The sequence below is a fragment of the Lycorma delicatula genome, chromosome 7, assembly GCF_047948215.1.
Source record: "Lycorma delicatula isolate Av1 chromosome 7, ASM4794821v1, whole genome shotgun sequence".
In the NCBI taxonomy this organism is placed as follows: Eukaryota; Metazoa; Arthropoda; class Insecta; order Hemiptera; family Fulgoridae; genus Lycorma; species Lycorma delicatula.
Window position 1 is genome coordinate 4,778,011 of NC_134461.1, and position 17,508 is coordinate 4,795,518.

The window sequence follows — 17,508 nt, forward strand, 5'->3', positions numbered from 1 at the left end:
AACGGTCGATCGTGAAAAGTTTAAATTATCAAACTTCGTCGGTCCGATCGACCGATCGATCTCTTGGCTCCCGAAAGATTGGAGGCGCATCTACACACTGCCTAACTCTCTCGGTCCAGCCGACCGATTGTCAGATAGAATAGATCGCATGGAAGTCACACTCCGATAATTTTGATATAAATTAAAGGTAACTCGCGATAAAATCTTTCAATTTCTGTTTAGTCTCGTGAATGAACGTTCGCCGTGTTTCTGACTCCGCCTAAATTCTAAAAGATTGGATTCGCACTAACGGCTTTAAACTTCAAATCATTCTCGAGGAAAGAACAGACAGTTTGTACAAAAAAATGCTTACATCAGAGGAGATTTAGTCGAACAAATTTATCCCTCGAGTTAGAGACGAATGATTTTAAAATATTTCTGAGAAAGAACGAGTGTTTTAGCGGATTACTTAGAACGGCGATTCGATTTATTTGAAATATTTTAATTAAAAAAATCCCTTTTGGCACGCCGGAAGGCGGAGGTAGATTTTACCGCTGCTAAGTAGGGGATAAAAAGATTCCCGCCTTAAAGTTAAGAAAAACGTTAAATTTATACAATATGACAACGGTGCGTGTGAAAAAAAGTTTCACATTTTAACGTACAAGCCTCATCTTCTTGCAATTCCAGCAACATTTTGGTCATACCTTGCCGTAAGGGTTGGTCATATCAAAAATTGTTTCAGACAAAAGGTTTTAGGTAAAGTTTAGAGAACTAACGACCACTTTAAACCGATTTGATACTGCGCCTATTAAGGGAGGTATGATTTTTTTTTGTTTTCGAAACCCCATTTTTCCGCCCCCTGAGCCAACGATAGGTGAAATAAAAAAATTTAATTACAAAAGTTTTAGGCCTTTATCCAAAGAATAATAGAAACTTTAAACGAATTCGATATTTTACTTTAAGTTACGGCGATATTTTGTTTTGTCGAAATAGCCCCTAATTTCTACCTCCATTGTCAGATTTTGCCCGTTAACGAACTCGACCAACCGTTTCCCACCGAGGGCAGTAGAGTTTTCTGTACCCACCGTCAGTCATCTACTCTCTCAAGACGCAGTCGGCACTTATAGCGGGAGGGAGCTCCTTATACCGAAAGCCGTCTAGCAGGTGTTAATATATAACGGTCGTTGCCCCTTCTCTAAGATGAATTTCATTATTTTCTCTTCACCAAATCTCGCACTTTAAAAGCATTTTCTAGTGTTCTAGTAATTTTAGAGAAGTAATCGATATCCGTATTACCAAAAATACTTCCGGACGTATTCATTTAGTACTCCTTTGAAACGATTATTAATTTGTCTTTATTCGAAACTTACAACTGAATCCTTTATTAAAAAAAAAAAATAAGCAATTTATCGTTTCACCACTTATTTCGGTCGGTGAGATCTAAATATTATACGATTCCAAATTTCTTGAATGTCGAAAGTAATTGTTGCTGCGCAAATATTAGACGTTTTACCGCAGTATAATATTACATACATTCTATTAAGAAATGAAAATCATTACTTATAACGGAATGAAATATATTATCGAAAAAATTAGAAATAATCTTTTCACGAAATTACTTTTACGCCTACGGATTTTTACATTATCGGGAATTTTTACTTTCCCGGCTAAAGCTCTATTGTTGCAACAACAGCATAGATTAAGGAGGTCTTTAAAGGGAGAGTTTTGCGACCGGCCAAAATTTTAGATTCTGGGTTACGGATGTCGATATTTGTCGAATTCCCTTAATTCAAAAATCATAAAAACGTTATAAAAATTTCCGGAAGAAATGTGTATATATATATATGCTTGTATGTTGATTAATATCTTCCGACTGGCTCAACATAGATTCTTCAAAATGATTCAAAAAATTTATATATATTAGGTACTGATGACATTAAAGTTTGGACTGAATTAAAAAAGAGAGAGGGATAGTTTCCAATATTTTAAATTTTTTATAGTTGCGGTAGAAAATCGAGTTACATGTATTAAATTATTTAAAATCCTAAAATTTTAAGTCGATCGGATTTAGGAGCGTGAGATTCTGCATTATTTCTAAATTTTTACCTCGTATTTCGAAAAGCAATCGACCAAAAAATTTAAAATTATTATAAATATAATTTTCTGAAACAATGCACCGCTGATATGTTAAATAAATAACATAACAATTAATGTGATCCACCTTACCGGCCCGTTGATATTTACTCAAGCTCTTTCGGCTTACTTGAAAGTCATCATCAGGAGATAAAAAAACATATAGTAGAAAACGGTCATACGTACAATCATAATAATTTCATGAAAATCTTAGATATTTAAAATAGTTCTAATTTGGAAAAATATCATATGTACTGTAATAATAAAAATTCAATTATCGAACAGAAATTTTATTATTTAAAAACATACTAAATATAAATACACAGAAGTAATAATTTAATCCGATAATTATCACTTTGACAACACGGTTCCATATGATTACATTTTAATCCGCCAGAGTACATGTGTATTCCTTTAGTATACTGATAAAAACAGTCGTGACTGTTTTTAAATGTTAACTGTAATTTTTTTAAACTTTTGACTTTGATATAATAATCTTATCTCCTGATGATGGCTTTCAAGTAAGCCGAAAGAGCTTGAGTAAAAATATCAACGTGCTGGTAAAGATGGATCACATTCATTGTTAATCTATTTATTTTAAATATTTCGTTATATATATTCCAGTTTCAGCCTGATTTTTGATCCCGTCCGACAAGAGCGCATCACGATAATGTTATTTTTATGTTTTTTTTATTTATTAAAAGTATAATTTTTTCAATTTTATGGAATATCATTGAGCCAAATCGGACCGACTTATATATTAAATAATTTCTCCGATAAATAGATTTTTAAGCCCTGAAAAATAAGGGACTGAATGGAACCCGCCTTAAATACCTTTTTTTTTATTTTAAAATCTAACTGTTACTAGTATTACTGTACACGACATAAGAATCGTTTAAAAATGGAATCCTATGAGGCCCGACTTAAGAATTGAAAAAAAAAAATATTTTGAATTATTTATATCTTTTCTACTTTATCTGGTTTTTTTCAAGTTTTTATTTTTTAAGCTATTATATTCTAAATACAAAATAATGTTTAAACTAAACGCATAATTCGGTCGTCCGGTTCAAATCGGATCCAAATTTTGTTGTTGAACATTTTTATCTTTTTCGAAAACGTACTCTAAATATTCGTAATTAAATCGTTAATATTTTACCGTTCTACAGTTTTATTTTAAATTAAAAAAAGAATGTGTCGAAGACAAAGCCGGAAAAGTTTTGCGACCCTTTGCCCGCTTCTTTTTATTTATTTAGTCTCTATACAAGTTAAAGTTTTTTTTTTAAACACCCTCGTTGTTCTCTTCTAGCCTTTCTTATACTCTGCTCTATTTAAGAGTTCTGAAATACAAAAAGTTCGAGTAACAATTGTTTTTTACAGTCGGTCCTGTCGGCGAACTCTACGGTACGTTTGTACGATTGAAAATCTAAATTTCAGCGAGTCTTGACATTGAAGACGCGAAGTAGTATATATCTTTGAAGAAGATAATAGAAAATCACTTATATCCTAAATTCTGTCCGTTTTGTTTTCAATAAAAGTTAAAATTATTAAACTGTTCTTCGCGTTCGTTACATAGATTTTCTCTAAATTCAATTCTCGACAAATTTTGTTCCAAAATTTTACTTGTTTTAAAATTTTACGATTTATTGTAGGTCAAATCTAAAAAATTGTGTTTACGGTGTCGCTTTTTTAAATTTTACATTATTTTTTTCAAGAATTACTAGACATGTAGTTCTAGGATCTGTTTTATTCAGTTTTTTAGATCTAAATCTATATTAAACCCTTAAATTAAGCCTGTGATTTAAGTTGTAAGATGTTTATGAGAAATTTTTTCTTTACTTTCGCTTGTAGAACACCTCCAAAGATTAATTCCGTTTCTTCACGAGACGCTGTATATATAATTCTAGGAATCGATGAAATTACTGTGTCATTTTTAGCGATAATTTAAGTTGCTGTAAGTTGAAGCGTTGTTTATTATCGGAAGGATTATCCAAGATAACATTCATAACGGTCCCTGTAATAATTTAATACGAGCCGAAAATTATTTCGGCTTCCGGTTAAGAAATTGATAACAGTTGATCTCCCCCTCACGGCTAGTAGTACCCTCTCGTGACAGTTATACGTCCCCTTCACCATCATATATCACTTCTTAATCGATGCCATCTTCATAGTCTTTTCTTTAATTGTTATTTCTTTTTTTTTTCAGAAATACTTGCATCCGCTGAAGAGCCCTGAAAACGCTGGATTAGTCGACGCTTCATTAGTCGATGAAATATTTTATCAGGTATTAAATTTTAATATCGTCGAACATACAATTTTAGTTTAATAATAGAATTTTATTATAATCCTAATATATAACGCTATCGTGTCGATAGGCTATTCGTTTACAAGGGTGTGGCGAACTGCAACGAAACAAAGATATCGATGCGATCTCAATGGAAAATTATTTAATAAAATTTTATTTAAAATATTTATTACGCGCTCTAAAAAACATAGCGGATAATATCAAATATCAGTACCTACTCCCTTGAAAACTACCGACGGTAATGGAAAAAAGATTTCTACTCTTTTCTTTTGATCGATGTAACCGATGACTGTGGTATTTTAACTGCTGCACAATTACGTACGCGGTAGGGTCTCTTGCTCCTCGACTCGTTTCAACACGAATAACACAGACGATTTAATCGAATGAAATTGTTTTGTATCTGAAATACACGTTTGTAACTATTTTCTGTAGCTAAATATACGTATGTCGATGCACTCTAAACGTTTCAATAGTACCGAATAAGTAAATAATTAAGGCTTTCTATTTTGCGATAAAATTTAATTAAAATCTTTTGAAATGAACGATTTAATGAAATTATTTCCTTACAGTTTGTTTTTCTTTCTTTACTGTGATTTCAAAGTCGACCGAAATACGGAAAAAATATAACAGAAATGGAAAATTGTTTTATTTAGAAAAACCTTCTTTTTGATTTTTTTTTTTAGAAAAAAATTTATATAAAATCACTAAAATATAACTACGTTCGGCTCGTTTTTAATTTAGACGATTCGATACCGCCTGTACGGATTACCGATTATATACGGCTATCATCTGGCAGAAGCTACTTCAAAATTCATACCTACATAAAACCTTGAATAACTTTAAGCGGTTTACTTAGAAAAATGAAACTTTAACGATCTATTTTTCGGTATGAAAACCCCACTGCCATTCGTTCCCGTGGGGTGACTCAAACATTTTAAACGAATAAATTAAGGTTGTAACAAGCTTTTTAAGAGATACTGAAAAACTGATTTTTTTGAAGTAAAAACTTGATGCTGTAGCAACTCTTAACTAAAATAGCGGTCGTTTAATTTTTTTCTCACCTTGTCTTAAATTTTCTACAGTACTTCTTGAATAACTGTTCGAAAGTGAAAAGTTAAAAAGATTAAAATTAAAAAACGCTCCTACTTTTCGGTTCGAGACCGTTACTTTGAAATATACTGAAAATGATTCTTGAAACTATTAGTAAAAATATTAAACGACCGTCATTTCGGTTAGGTTTGTCGTAGCCCGAAATTTCTACTCAATGCTCAAATGCTCTTTGAAACGATGTTTATCTTTCCCTTTGGGTCGTCCCCTTATGATGGCTTAAGGATGTGCGGTCTAATGTAGAAAAATAAAACTTTTCGGCGGGAACATTCTATAAATTTCATTTTTTCTATATTCAGATACTGAAAAATCGTTAAGGATTGCCGTGCTTTGTTAACGCAAAACCCTGTATAATATTATTGAAATTTTTATATTTAATTCGACTAACGTCGAATATCTGAATTTCGTAGGAGCGGAAGGCGTGCGGAAGTTTGACGGGTGAACATTCAAATATCTGGCGATCCAAAGAGATAGACTATTGTAACAAGATAAGATGTAATCTATCAGGAGATATCTTTTTTTATTCTCGACGAAGAACGTTTTTTTTAAAAATAAGTTAGTCGGATATATATTTATCACCTTTTAAATCTATAATATGTTTTTACTTGAAAAAAGAAACAACAAATATCAGTAAAATCGAAATTTCAAAACACGTTAATTCGTGAAAACTTTTCTATTAGAAATTAAGAAAAAACTAATTAAAAGAAATTAAACAAGGTTTTATTTAACGCTCTAATTTTTGCAAGGAAGTAAAACTATTTTCAATCGTTTTTTTGTGTAGATCGGTATGCCTAAATTTAATAGTTAATACGTGTAACTAAGAAAATCGATTGAAATTTTTTATCGGTCAATTTTATAAATTATTTTTTTATAGATTCGTTAATACGCAAGTAAAAACGTATTAGGGTAATTTCATATAAGTACACGTAAACTCGCATTAGCGACATTGTAAGTCATCGTAAGTTATTCAAGTAAAAGGAATTTTATAGATAAATAGAATAATAAAAAGAAAATGGTGATAGCAATTATTATTATTAATTTTTTCCTTTTTTTAGGGGCATCGACTGCTATGGTCATTACCCATTTCCACATCAAAAAAAGAAAAACAAAAAAAAATCTTTTCCTCCCCTAAAAAAACCACAAGCGACATAATCAAGGACTAGTCTTGTCAAAAAGAGCATCTAAAGATAGACAGATCATTCAAGTGTAACGTGTTTCCACATATTCAAATCTGTTTTCTCGTGCATCTCGCCGCTGAGCGTCCGAAGTTTTAACATCCGAAACATCGCAATGGTGTTGGAATGAACGGATGCACATCTAGCCTATGAAATCTTGCCTTTATTTTTTTCGGAACGTTTAGATTTATTAAACGTTGACCATGCGACGCGAAGGGTACGACTTTTCCGTTTTGTCGACTGTTCAGCCGTCGACATGCGATAACTCCCTGTCCGTAAAGCTCATCTACAATTTCATCTTCATTGCCGGTAAGTAAATCTCTGCACACAACAACTCCTTTAGAGGTATTTAGTGTACCGTGCGGTACAACCTCGACGTCAAAGAATCCTATCTTCTTTGCCTTCAGTAATCGTAATGATTGTTTGAGGGTCTCAAAAAATAATCCCGTCGCAGTCTTTCTTGTTTCTTTAACCGGTTTTCCAGCCGCTTCAGATATCACGAAAGGGCTAATCTTAGAAAACTCACCTTCCTTTTTCTTGATTACTCGATATTTAGGAATAGGTCTTCCACTCTTAGGTAGAAGCTTGTTTCAATGTTTCTTTTCTAAAACTATGAACTCTTCTTTAAGCCTGAACTCAACATTTTTCCTCCTCTTCGCTTCCCAAGAAAGAGGTTCTCCAGGACTAGGGGTTTTACGTAATCCCTCTGCCACAGAAGTTGTGGAAGTTGAGTTTTCCATAATTCTATGTTTCGTCAGCCAAAATCTCGCAAGGTGCGGGCGGGGGGACGGTTGGGCATACCCTGGATCGTTGATTCTTCCTGGGTTTCCCCGGTCAGCCCCCTCTCACAAATTTAACCCGGGCCGGGGTGTCAGGTACTGCCTGACCCACGATACCGACATCCTAGGGCTCGCACGTAGCAGTAAGGGTTTCGATACCCTTACCCGCGGGACAATCCCTGCCAAGGACCAAAATAACTGACTCGCGCTGAACGGCGCAAGACTTCGGCAGAGTAAATTCATAGCAGCCTACCCTCAACCCGGCTCCACAACCGAGAAGAAGGATGAGCGCTCCCCGTCAGGACTTTACCCAGCGTCGGCAAAACAGATCGCGGTCATGCCTCCCGCCCCCGCTGCCAACAGCGAAACCGAGAAACATAACCGCAAGCTCGAAACCGCCAATCCTATACTCCTCAGGGAGCTCCTGAGCAGGAGCATTTCCCCGATGGTCGACATAACAGAAAATACCGAAGTACCATGTCGTTACCCGCCCCGGACGTGGGCGTGGATGTTATTGCACAGAAGTGGGGTTGTATTTATCCGGGGCATTATTATTATTATTATTACTATCATTATCAATAATATTTCGTATTGATTTTTAAAAAATTCGATCGATTTTGAAGTTATGTTAAAACAAGAAAACAAAAATTTCCTGAAAATAATTCTCTAAATTTTTTTTTATAACTGTAAACAAGGTTCTGCAACTGAAAACTGTAAAAAACGTATTTTCCGGTGGAACGGATCGCAAAATACAAATACTTAAAATAAAATCTTAACCGGTTAACCGGTAAAAGTTATTATCGGATTAATTTTACTTTTCCAGCAGCAGCTGTAGCTATAAGAGAAAGTATAGCGACGGGTCAAAACTTTGAGTAAGGATGTTTTTACTAAATCTCGACGTTTCGTAGCTCACCTCTAACCGAAACACGAAAAAAAAAGAAAAGTTCAGGAAGAATGTATGACTTTTGATCTGTATTTTGATAAATATGTTAACCGTCGTAATATTAAAACAGTGCATGAAGCACTGACGACATTAAAATTTGAAATTAATCGTACAAAGGAATGAAGTACTTATCGCCGTTTTAAAATTTCAAGTGTGTTTTAGGGCATCTAAGAACTAGAAATTCGGTTCAGCGCTATACGAGTTGTTTACAGTACTGAAGTTTTAAGTCGATCGGAGTTAGGGATAGGGACATAATCGGTTTAATTATTTTAGAATATTTTGTGCGTGTTTTTAAAACGGATAGCTAAAAACTCATGAAACTTGAAAAAATATTCATCTAAATACGTTCTGACTTGTGTTAGAGTTTGGCCCGAGTGAGAGGAAGGAAGGAAGAAAGGCCAAAATAACTATTTTTTAGATTACGCTTAATATTTCTAAACCAAATTAACCCAAATAATTTTCTGCTCATGAGATATCAGTCGTATAAAAGTTTTAGCCTCCCGCCACAGAGAAACGGTTGATGCGAGAACCGATTTCACATTTTATTAGTTTTCTTATATCGTTAAAGAGATTTTCATTATTAAAGCGCGAAATTTGTTTAAAACACATCCTAATCGTACAAAGAGATATGTTTCTTCTAAGATCAACATTGTTTTTACGTACCAGAGCCTTCGGAAAGTTGTCAAAGTTTTCGGGCCGATTACTTATACACAACGGTCTGCATCCTGAGTTTCTCAAATTCATTGCCGTAAGACAGGAAAAATAGGCGCGGGTCCGATAAGGGCGTCTACGGTATTTCTATTTTTTACGGGCAGTAATATAATCAAAGTAAATCCGTTACTCCTTCACGATTATAATTACGTCCACCGCTCTTTTCGTAAGAATTCTGCCGCTAACATCGATACAGAGTGAGCGAAAAGAATTCATTAATTCGATGAAGTTGAAAATTTGGTTTTAGGTCGGCACTTTTAGGCGGGTCGGTAGCACTTGACCTCGTAGCAATAAAGTATACACAACAATTAAGAAATCTCCGACTACTTTATCTGTCAGTGGCAGATGCGTTAGAAAAAGACTATAGCGCGTTTTACTCTGTCTCGATGCGCATTTATTCCTGAGAGTTATTTTTAAATCGCAATCTTTTTTAAAGGGCCTGGAAGATTCCGCTGTAAATTTTCTTCGATAAAACCCGCCCGATAAGTCAACGATTTCGGGTATACTCGGTCGTTTTAGAGATATCGGTAGTGCTGATTATAAAAAACGGTCCGGTCGGCAGAGAGTTTAAATCGATGAATCTTTAACGTGTCCGCGCATTCTTTAGACGATCACCTCTAAATCCAATAAGAAGGCTGTGTCAGCGGTTGTTAATGTCGTACGGGAGTGCTCGTAAAGCCGTAAAGAAATTAAGTTTATTTCCGTACCGTATTCAACTCGTGTAGGAATTCGAGAACCCGACCGCGGAAAATACTTCGTCCTCTCACGAGATCTGCATAACCTACACCGAATATCATCAACGATTCTCGTCTTTCTTGACCGATAGTTGAAATTTACACGATCCGTGTCCACGGCTACCCGCTTTTAGGAATCAATATTCCTCAAACGTCAAGCGATAAAGTATTCCGGGTGGGTCATTTTTTTTTTTTTTTTTACCTATCGCATCACTTTGCTTGTGTTACTATCTTGAGAGCGTACAGTTTCGTAAATAACAGCTGTAATTTTACTCTTAATATACAATTTAAGACAAGTTTTTATTTGCAATAAGTATTAAAAGTTTTTTGTTTTTTTTTTTTTGTCTTCAGTCATTTGACTGGTTTGATGCAGCTCTCGAAGATTCCCTATCTAGTGCTAGTCGTTTCATTTCAGTATACCCTCTACATCCTACATCCTTAAGAATTTATTTTACATATTCCAAACGTGGCCTGCCTACACAATTTTTCCCTTCTACCTGTCCTTCCAATATTAAAGCGACTATTCCAGGATGCCTTAGTATGTGGCCTATAAGTCTGTTTCTTCTTTTAACTATATTTTTCCAAATGCTACTTTCTTCATCTATTTGCCGCAATACCTCTTCATTTGTCACTTTATCCACCCATCTGATTTTTAACATTCTCCTATAGCACCACATTTCAAAAGCTTCTAATCTTTTCTTCTCAGATACTCCGATTGTATTAAAAGTGTAAATATAAAACATACATATCGCGTCGAGCGTATTTCACAGGGTGGCCGTGGTTATTGGAAACTGCAATTCAGGGTCGGCAGTATAAGCCCGCATGTCTCCGAGAAATCGTTCGATTAAGAAAATCACAGATTTGTTGATAGGCCTATGCTGTTTTTTTTTTAATTGTATCCTTCACCTTATAACTTTCAATAAAATTTGTTATTATTATTAATAATAATGACATAATTCGCTGTTATTTTAATTATTCGGTCTATTATTTTACTGTTGCTTTGGTTATACCTGTAAGTACTATAAATGATATTTTTAATTTCAGGTACCGGCTATATTAATGCACCACGAAGTATTCTTGGAGGAATTGAGAAGACGCCTTGAACACTGGGATGTCAAACAGCGTGTCGGTGATATATTTTTAGATACGGTACTTTAATTTACGCTCATATTTTTAACTGTAAATTACGTCTAGATGTTGTTATCCGATGATTTTTTTAACGTCGTTGTAATCGGCCCTAAAACATTATACTTTCAGTAGTTTTGTTTTTCTTTTTTAAACCGATGTCTCCGTTTATCAGCGGGTCACTTCGGGTTAAAGAAAGAGTAAAAAGGTATTTAAAATACACGCACGAGTCGTAGGACCGGAATTATTTTTGTTATTACGGTTTACTTTTCGAATTACATTCGAGTGTTACAACGTAAGCTTTTAGGATTAAAAATAAATATCTTTTAAGTAGGTAGTAACGTTCAGTAATGTACATCGAGCGCTGCTTTTCTATCAAAAATATATAATATACTGCGTTATTATAATTCCGCCTGTTAAAAAGGTTATCGAGCGGAAAAACTTCTGCGCACTACGCCGGTACGAATCGGGAAAATCCACTAAGGTATTTGTATCTCAGCGACGATCTACAGTCACGGTCTTGTCGACAGGTGTATAATTTCAACCGAAAATTTTTACGACCGATCCGGTGTACAACGGCCGGTCCAGACCGTGCTAAACAGTAATAAACCGAATTATTTTCAGAAGATTATCTTGAAAATAGGTCGACAAACAATCTAGTTAATGCAGAAAACGGATGACATAATTTTTAACCGGATTTCATCTCCACCCCTGTAATAAATATTGGCTGAACTAAAATAATTTAAATTATTATATTTACATGTTAATTATTAATGATATTATTAAATTTAATTAATTATTTAGTAAAAAATAAATTAAATTTAGTAACATTTTTTTTAATTTTACGAGTAATTAAGTTGTATATCATACGTACAACAATTTTATTGCGTGCGGTGTTGTGTCAGTTATTTTTATTCTACCGATTTCTTTTATTTTTATTTATACCGGGTGATATTTAAATATGGAAACGGCTTTATACTGCGAATATAATAGGTCTTTGAAAACAGAAAGAAATGGAGTGCTACATAGTTGAAAAAAAAATGCATCACGATGAGTTTTTAATTTTTGTTCGCCATCTTGGATCTGCCTTATCGAATCGAACTTAATTTTTTTAAACAGGCAGGTGGACATATGACACGTGATTTCGATTTAAAATTTTACAAGAAAAAAAATGGAGAAACCTGTTTTTATGTTAACGCCTTCTTTTCGAGCAATAAGCATTTAAATCTGCAATGACTGAAAAATCATGATAAAAAAAAGGCGCTGCGTGAACAATTTTATTTTTTCATTTTCCATTCGTAATGCATATAAAATCAGTAAACAGGTAAATCGGCTGTTAATTTTCAACAATACAGTTTTTATTACTATGTCACAATGTGACTTATTAACTCGTCGTTTCACCTTTTTCTTTAAACGGTAAAATTTGATGGATCTAGTAAAATTTAAATCGTAGGTCTCACGGTTCAAATTTGATTTTCGTTGAAAGTTTTATTATTAGTTTTCTCGTTCGTTTATTTAGTCGTATTAAATATTAAATCTTCGAATAACAGTGCCTTCTTTAAGCGAAACCGAAAGAATAACTCCGTCGATGACGTACGGGTACGGTAACAGAATTCGACCTTTACAAAAGGTATGTGATTTATTTAATAATAAATTTCCAAACAGAGAACCAATAAGTAAGTCGACTGCGATCGAGACAGTGCGACGATTTGAAGAAACCGGTACTACAAAGAATCGTCCTCGTACCGGTAGACCGATGACAAGTCATTAGATGTACCGCAGACCCTCATGAAGACCCTCGTTCGTCGATTCGGGAAGCTGTTGTCCGACATGACATCGGTTAAAAAAATTCTTAAAAGAAATATATTATAAGCTACACCCGGTGCGATAACTTTCGGAAGGTGATTTTACCGCCTAATCGAGTATTGTGATATTATATTCGAAAATTAGACGTAGACGCAAATTTTTCTAATTCAGTAAAGTTTACCGACGAAGCGACTTTTATGTTAAATGGCCGTGCGAATAAGCAAACCTATCGTTATCGGAGCGATAATAATCCCAGATGGATGTCGGAAGCTCATACACAGCACTCTCACAAAGTGAAAGTTTGGGCGGGAATCGTCGGTCGTTGTATTTTACGGTCTTTTTTGATAGGATTTTACCAAGTAAGCGGGAAAATGTCGGACAAGAATTAAATAACGGTGCGGTTTCAGCGAGATAGGACACCACCTCATTATTATCTAAGAGCACGGAATATTTTAAATGAACAATTTCCGAATCGCCGGCAGGTACCCAGACCTGTCTCCTCTGAATTAATTGTATTTTGGGAGTGCCTGAAATAAAGCAAAGTCTGCAGACATTGACGAATCGAAAAGAAGAATAATTGACGAATCTGCTAGCGTACCACCAGCCGTAAAACGGATATCGCTTGAGGTTATACACACTGTCGAGCTGAAGGGGGAAAGCATTTTGAACATTTATTGTAGAACGGTGTGCTTTCAAAATTTATTTCGGTAATAATTTACGATCGAAAACGTTTATTTAAAATGTTAAAATAAATATTGCAACGTTTAAAGTAAATATCACTTTATAGCCGTTTAATTTGTTGTTAATTATTATAGCGCTTTTTAAAGTTGGTTATCGTATGTATTATGAATGTAAAATGCAGTAAAATTGTTCATGCAGCGCGTTTTATTGTTAACACGATTTTTCCGTTATTGCAACTTTAAATGCTCACTTCTCGATAACCAAGGCATTAACATAAAAGCGGGTTTCAACGTTGTTTTTCTTGTAAAATTTTAAATCGAAATCATGTGTCAGGTATGTCCGCCTTCCCGTTAAAAAAAAAATTAAATTCGATTCAATATGGCGAAAAAAAATTAAAAACCCACCGTAATGCAAGTTTTTTGAAACCACTCTTCTTTCTGCCTCCAAATACCTCTTAGGTATGCGTTATAAAGCGGTTTCCATACTTAATATCAGCCGGTATTTTTTTCTATTTTTGGAAATCGATTATTACAAAAATCGTTTTGATGTTAGTTTTTTTCTACTTACATTTTAATTTATGAAGATGGAAATTTATTTTCGTACTGAAATGACAACATCCACCTCGTGTACGGATTATCAAACTGCTTGAGTTGAAGCCCGCCGCCTCGTGCAAAACGTTTTTTTAATTGTCGAGAAATGATCTTCACTCGGTGAAGACATTAATAATAGACAGATATAAGATTAATAATACACGGAAAATATCGTGTGTTATTAACGATTAATATTTTTATTTACTTAATTACTTTTAAATAAATAAAAAGGCTGCTATTTTGCTGTTTAAATATTTTTTTACAAGTTACTCTATTTATAGAATGTTTAGTTGGCGATTACTTGTCTGAAAAAAATTAGACTTATTCGAATTAATTAATAGTAAAAGAGATAAAATCTGAGACTAAAAATTACATCAAATTTTTGCAATGATGGCGGTTGTTTAGTCTACGGATTTTCAAAAGCGAGTTATCATTTCGTTAACGATGAAAGACTTAACGTTTTAGCGAATAAAACATATTTGGTTAAACTAACGATTACCGAGATAGACGTGAAAGTTTAAAAAATTAATGCGGCGGCCATCCTAGTTTTGTATTTATTAAAGAAAGTCGTGCAGTATGTGCACTCCGATCTTGAAAATTAAATGTTTCTTTAAAAACCATAAATGACCGTCAGATGGAAAATAAGAGGAGAAATCGTCATTTTTTTATAAATATTTTGTTCGTTTTGAAACGTAGATTCCGAAAAAAAATGCACTTTCTGATATAGGCGACTCAAAATTGTCGGTAAATACTTAGAGAGCCGATTCGGAATATTAATATAAAGCAAAATAAAATCCCTGTAAACATATAAGCGGAAATAGTGTTTTAGAGTTAAGGTCGGATAAATATTTCGCCCTGATTTCTTCTCCGAGAGTAAATGAAGCCGTACTGAAGTTCTTGGCACCAAAATTAAGGCAAAAATTTTGTAATTTTATGTGTTTTTTAACCTATAAAAATGAATAAATAGGTTTCACCAACTAATTTTTTAGTAACTTCGGAGAAAACTGTTGCATAGCCTAAAAAACGTGAAAATAAAGACTTTTAAAGTTTAACGTAAATTAATTTTGTTTAATTGCCGATACGCAAACGGAAAGTTCTAACAAAATTTTGAGTGTGCAAATTGAAAAAGGTCGATAGAAAAGATACAAGTTTTAGAAATTCGAGTCGAACGAAATAGACCAAAATGCGGTAGAAAAACGTTACTGTTTTAAACAAAATAAAAATCGTCTTCAGACTCCTAAAAAATTTTAGAAATGCATTTTACTGTTAATTTACATAAAAATGAGGGTCCTGAATTCTCTGTCGTTTTTCACAAGCTACGCAGATTAACTTCTCACCAGCGTCTGTAATCGAGTTGTTAGCCTGACGCTTAAAAAATTGAAAAATTACATTAATAGCTTTTTTTCAAAGCGATTTATTTATTAAAGACAGCGACATATATTCACAGTACTTGTTCGATTTGACAGCTGTTTTCATAAATGCGACATTCACCGCGATGAGTCCTGGCCTTTTTGAGAGCGTCACATAGCTTTAGGACGATTCTGAAAGTTTAACGTGACCTTTACCGATTCAGAAATCTAACCGCAGCTTCTATGCCCGATCCGTTTGTTCTTTTAGTGTGCCGATTCGTGTAGAAAAACCGATTAGTTCATCCGACCGAAAAGAAAATAGCCTAATAGCGTGAGTATGGAGGGTTTAGATTTACTGGTTGGTTTTACTGGTCGGTTTCGACGTTCCATCGGTTACCTTTTTGAGTAGCCTTTTAAGCCCATTTGTTGGAGGCTTTGCTATAATTTTCTCTAAATCTTATAGAAATACAGCTCTGAAACCTGTTTTGTTAAATTCTTCATAAAAACATATGAAACGCAAATTTTGTCTTTTAATTTCACTCCGAAAAACTTTAGTACGACTTCATTTTATCCTCGGAGCAAATATACGAGTGAAATATTTATCGCTGACCGTAACTCGAAAATAAAGCGCTTCTGGATATATGTTGTTTGCTAATATTAGTGTCCAGAATCTGCTCCCAAATCGTTTCCATCCGGTTTTGAATACGAGTACACCGTGTGTCCGATAAATTACTCCGCGGTTATAAATTAAATTAATTACATTTACGATTACAAATGTAAGCGTTTTATTACACGAAAGCACAAAGTGTAAAGTTTTTTTTTTGCCTGTTAATGAAACTCAATATGAGCACCTTTTACAGCCCTGCAGACGTAAAACCGATAATCCAGCTCATTGCACACACCGGCGAGCACATCTGCAGGAACCGTTCCCGCGTTTATTCTTTGGCGCAGATGGTCAAATAACTGAATTTTTTTCGGTATATCATGTCTTGCGTAGCCCAAAAGTAGAAATCCATCACCGACAAATCGGAATTTCGCGGTGGCAGACCGATGAGAGCTTCTCCGCCTATCCGGTCTTCTTGGAACCCGTCTTTCAGTGCATTCCGCACAACCACCGCACGATGCGGAGGGGCTTTATCCTTTTGGAAAACTAGACCGTCCGTATTTTTAATCTGCGAAACATCGACGTTCTCTAGCACATCCGAGTACACTATATTCGTAATAGTCTGCTCGTGGAACAAAACGGCCCAGAAATTCCATTACGCACGATACCGTACCAGATATTCAACTACGGACATTTGCAGACAAATTCAAACGATTCTGTAGATTTCCTGAGCTCCACAGTCGATAAGTACGGTGATTCACGACTCAACGACGTGAAAAAACTTTCAGTGTTCATTTTTTCGTAAAGCGTAGTATCGGTCAGAATAAATACTCAAATTGTTATTAAAATATCTGTCTGTCTCTGAGATATGAATTTCAGTATATAAGAAAAGCGATCGTACTTATCGACGAATCAGATTTATAAATCCACCTCATCGAAACAAACCGTGCGTGTATAAATATTAACGACATGAAACATTTTATAAAAACGAGAAATGTTTTTACGAAAGATAAAAACTGAACGTTCTCTATCGACTAAATTAAACTATTTATACGTTACGTTAAAACAAAATTTTTAACGAACAAACTTAACTTAAATCGCACGCACGCTCTCTTCTAACGAAGATATTGTTCGATGCGTTTACGAAAAAACGTTCGATCCGACTCCAAACATCAGCGCCTCATCCGACACCGGCTCTTTAGCATTCGATACTTTCGGCGTCGGTCTTAAGAAGTTTAACGTATAACGAAACCGGAGGGATGTAGGAAAAATTTTGTGACCTTCACCTTGAACCGAAGAACTCTTATATAATCGTTGTTTTTTTTTTTACTCGCATACGTCATAAATATTGTACTTTCAAATAAAAATATGAATTGAAAAACTACAAAAAGCCAAAAGTGAATAAAATGAAGCTACTCCAGATTTTTACTTCCTTGTAGGAAGTAAAGGCAGTATTGTGATCGCGAAAAATTCGGTTTTCAGATATGAAC

General features: G+C 34.4%; 1 protein-coding gene across 4 annotated transcripts in view; it reads left to right on the plus strand.

Moving 5' to 3' along the window:
* Positions 1-17,508, plus strand: part of LOC142327741 (rho guanine nucleotide exchange factor 17) — a 247,187-nt gene that overhangs the window by 158,535 nt on the left and 71,144 nt on the right. For all 4 annotated transcript variants that reach the window (XM_075371042.1, XM_075371043.1, XM_075371041.1 and 1 more), the window contains 2 exons: positions 4,316-4,393; positions 10,908-11,012. In XM_075371042.1, the coding sequence (XP_075227157.1) occupies positions 4,316-4,393; positions 10,908-11,012 (183 nt within the window). The remainder of the gene's footprint in view (positions 1-4,315; positions 4,394-10,907; positions 11,013-17,508) is intronic.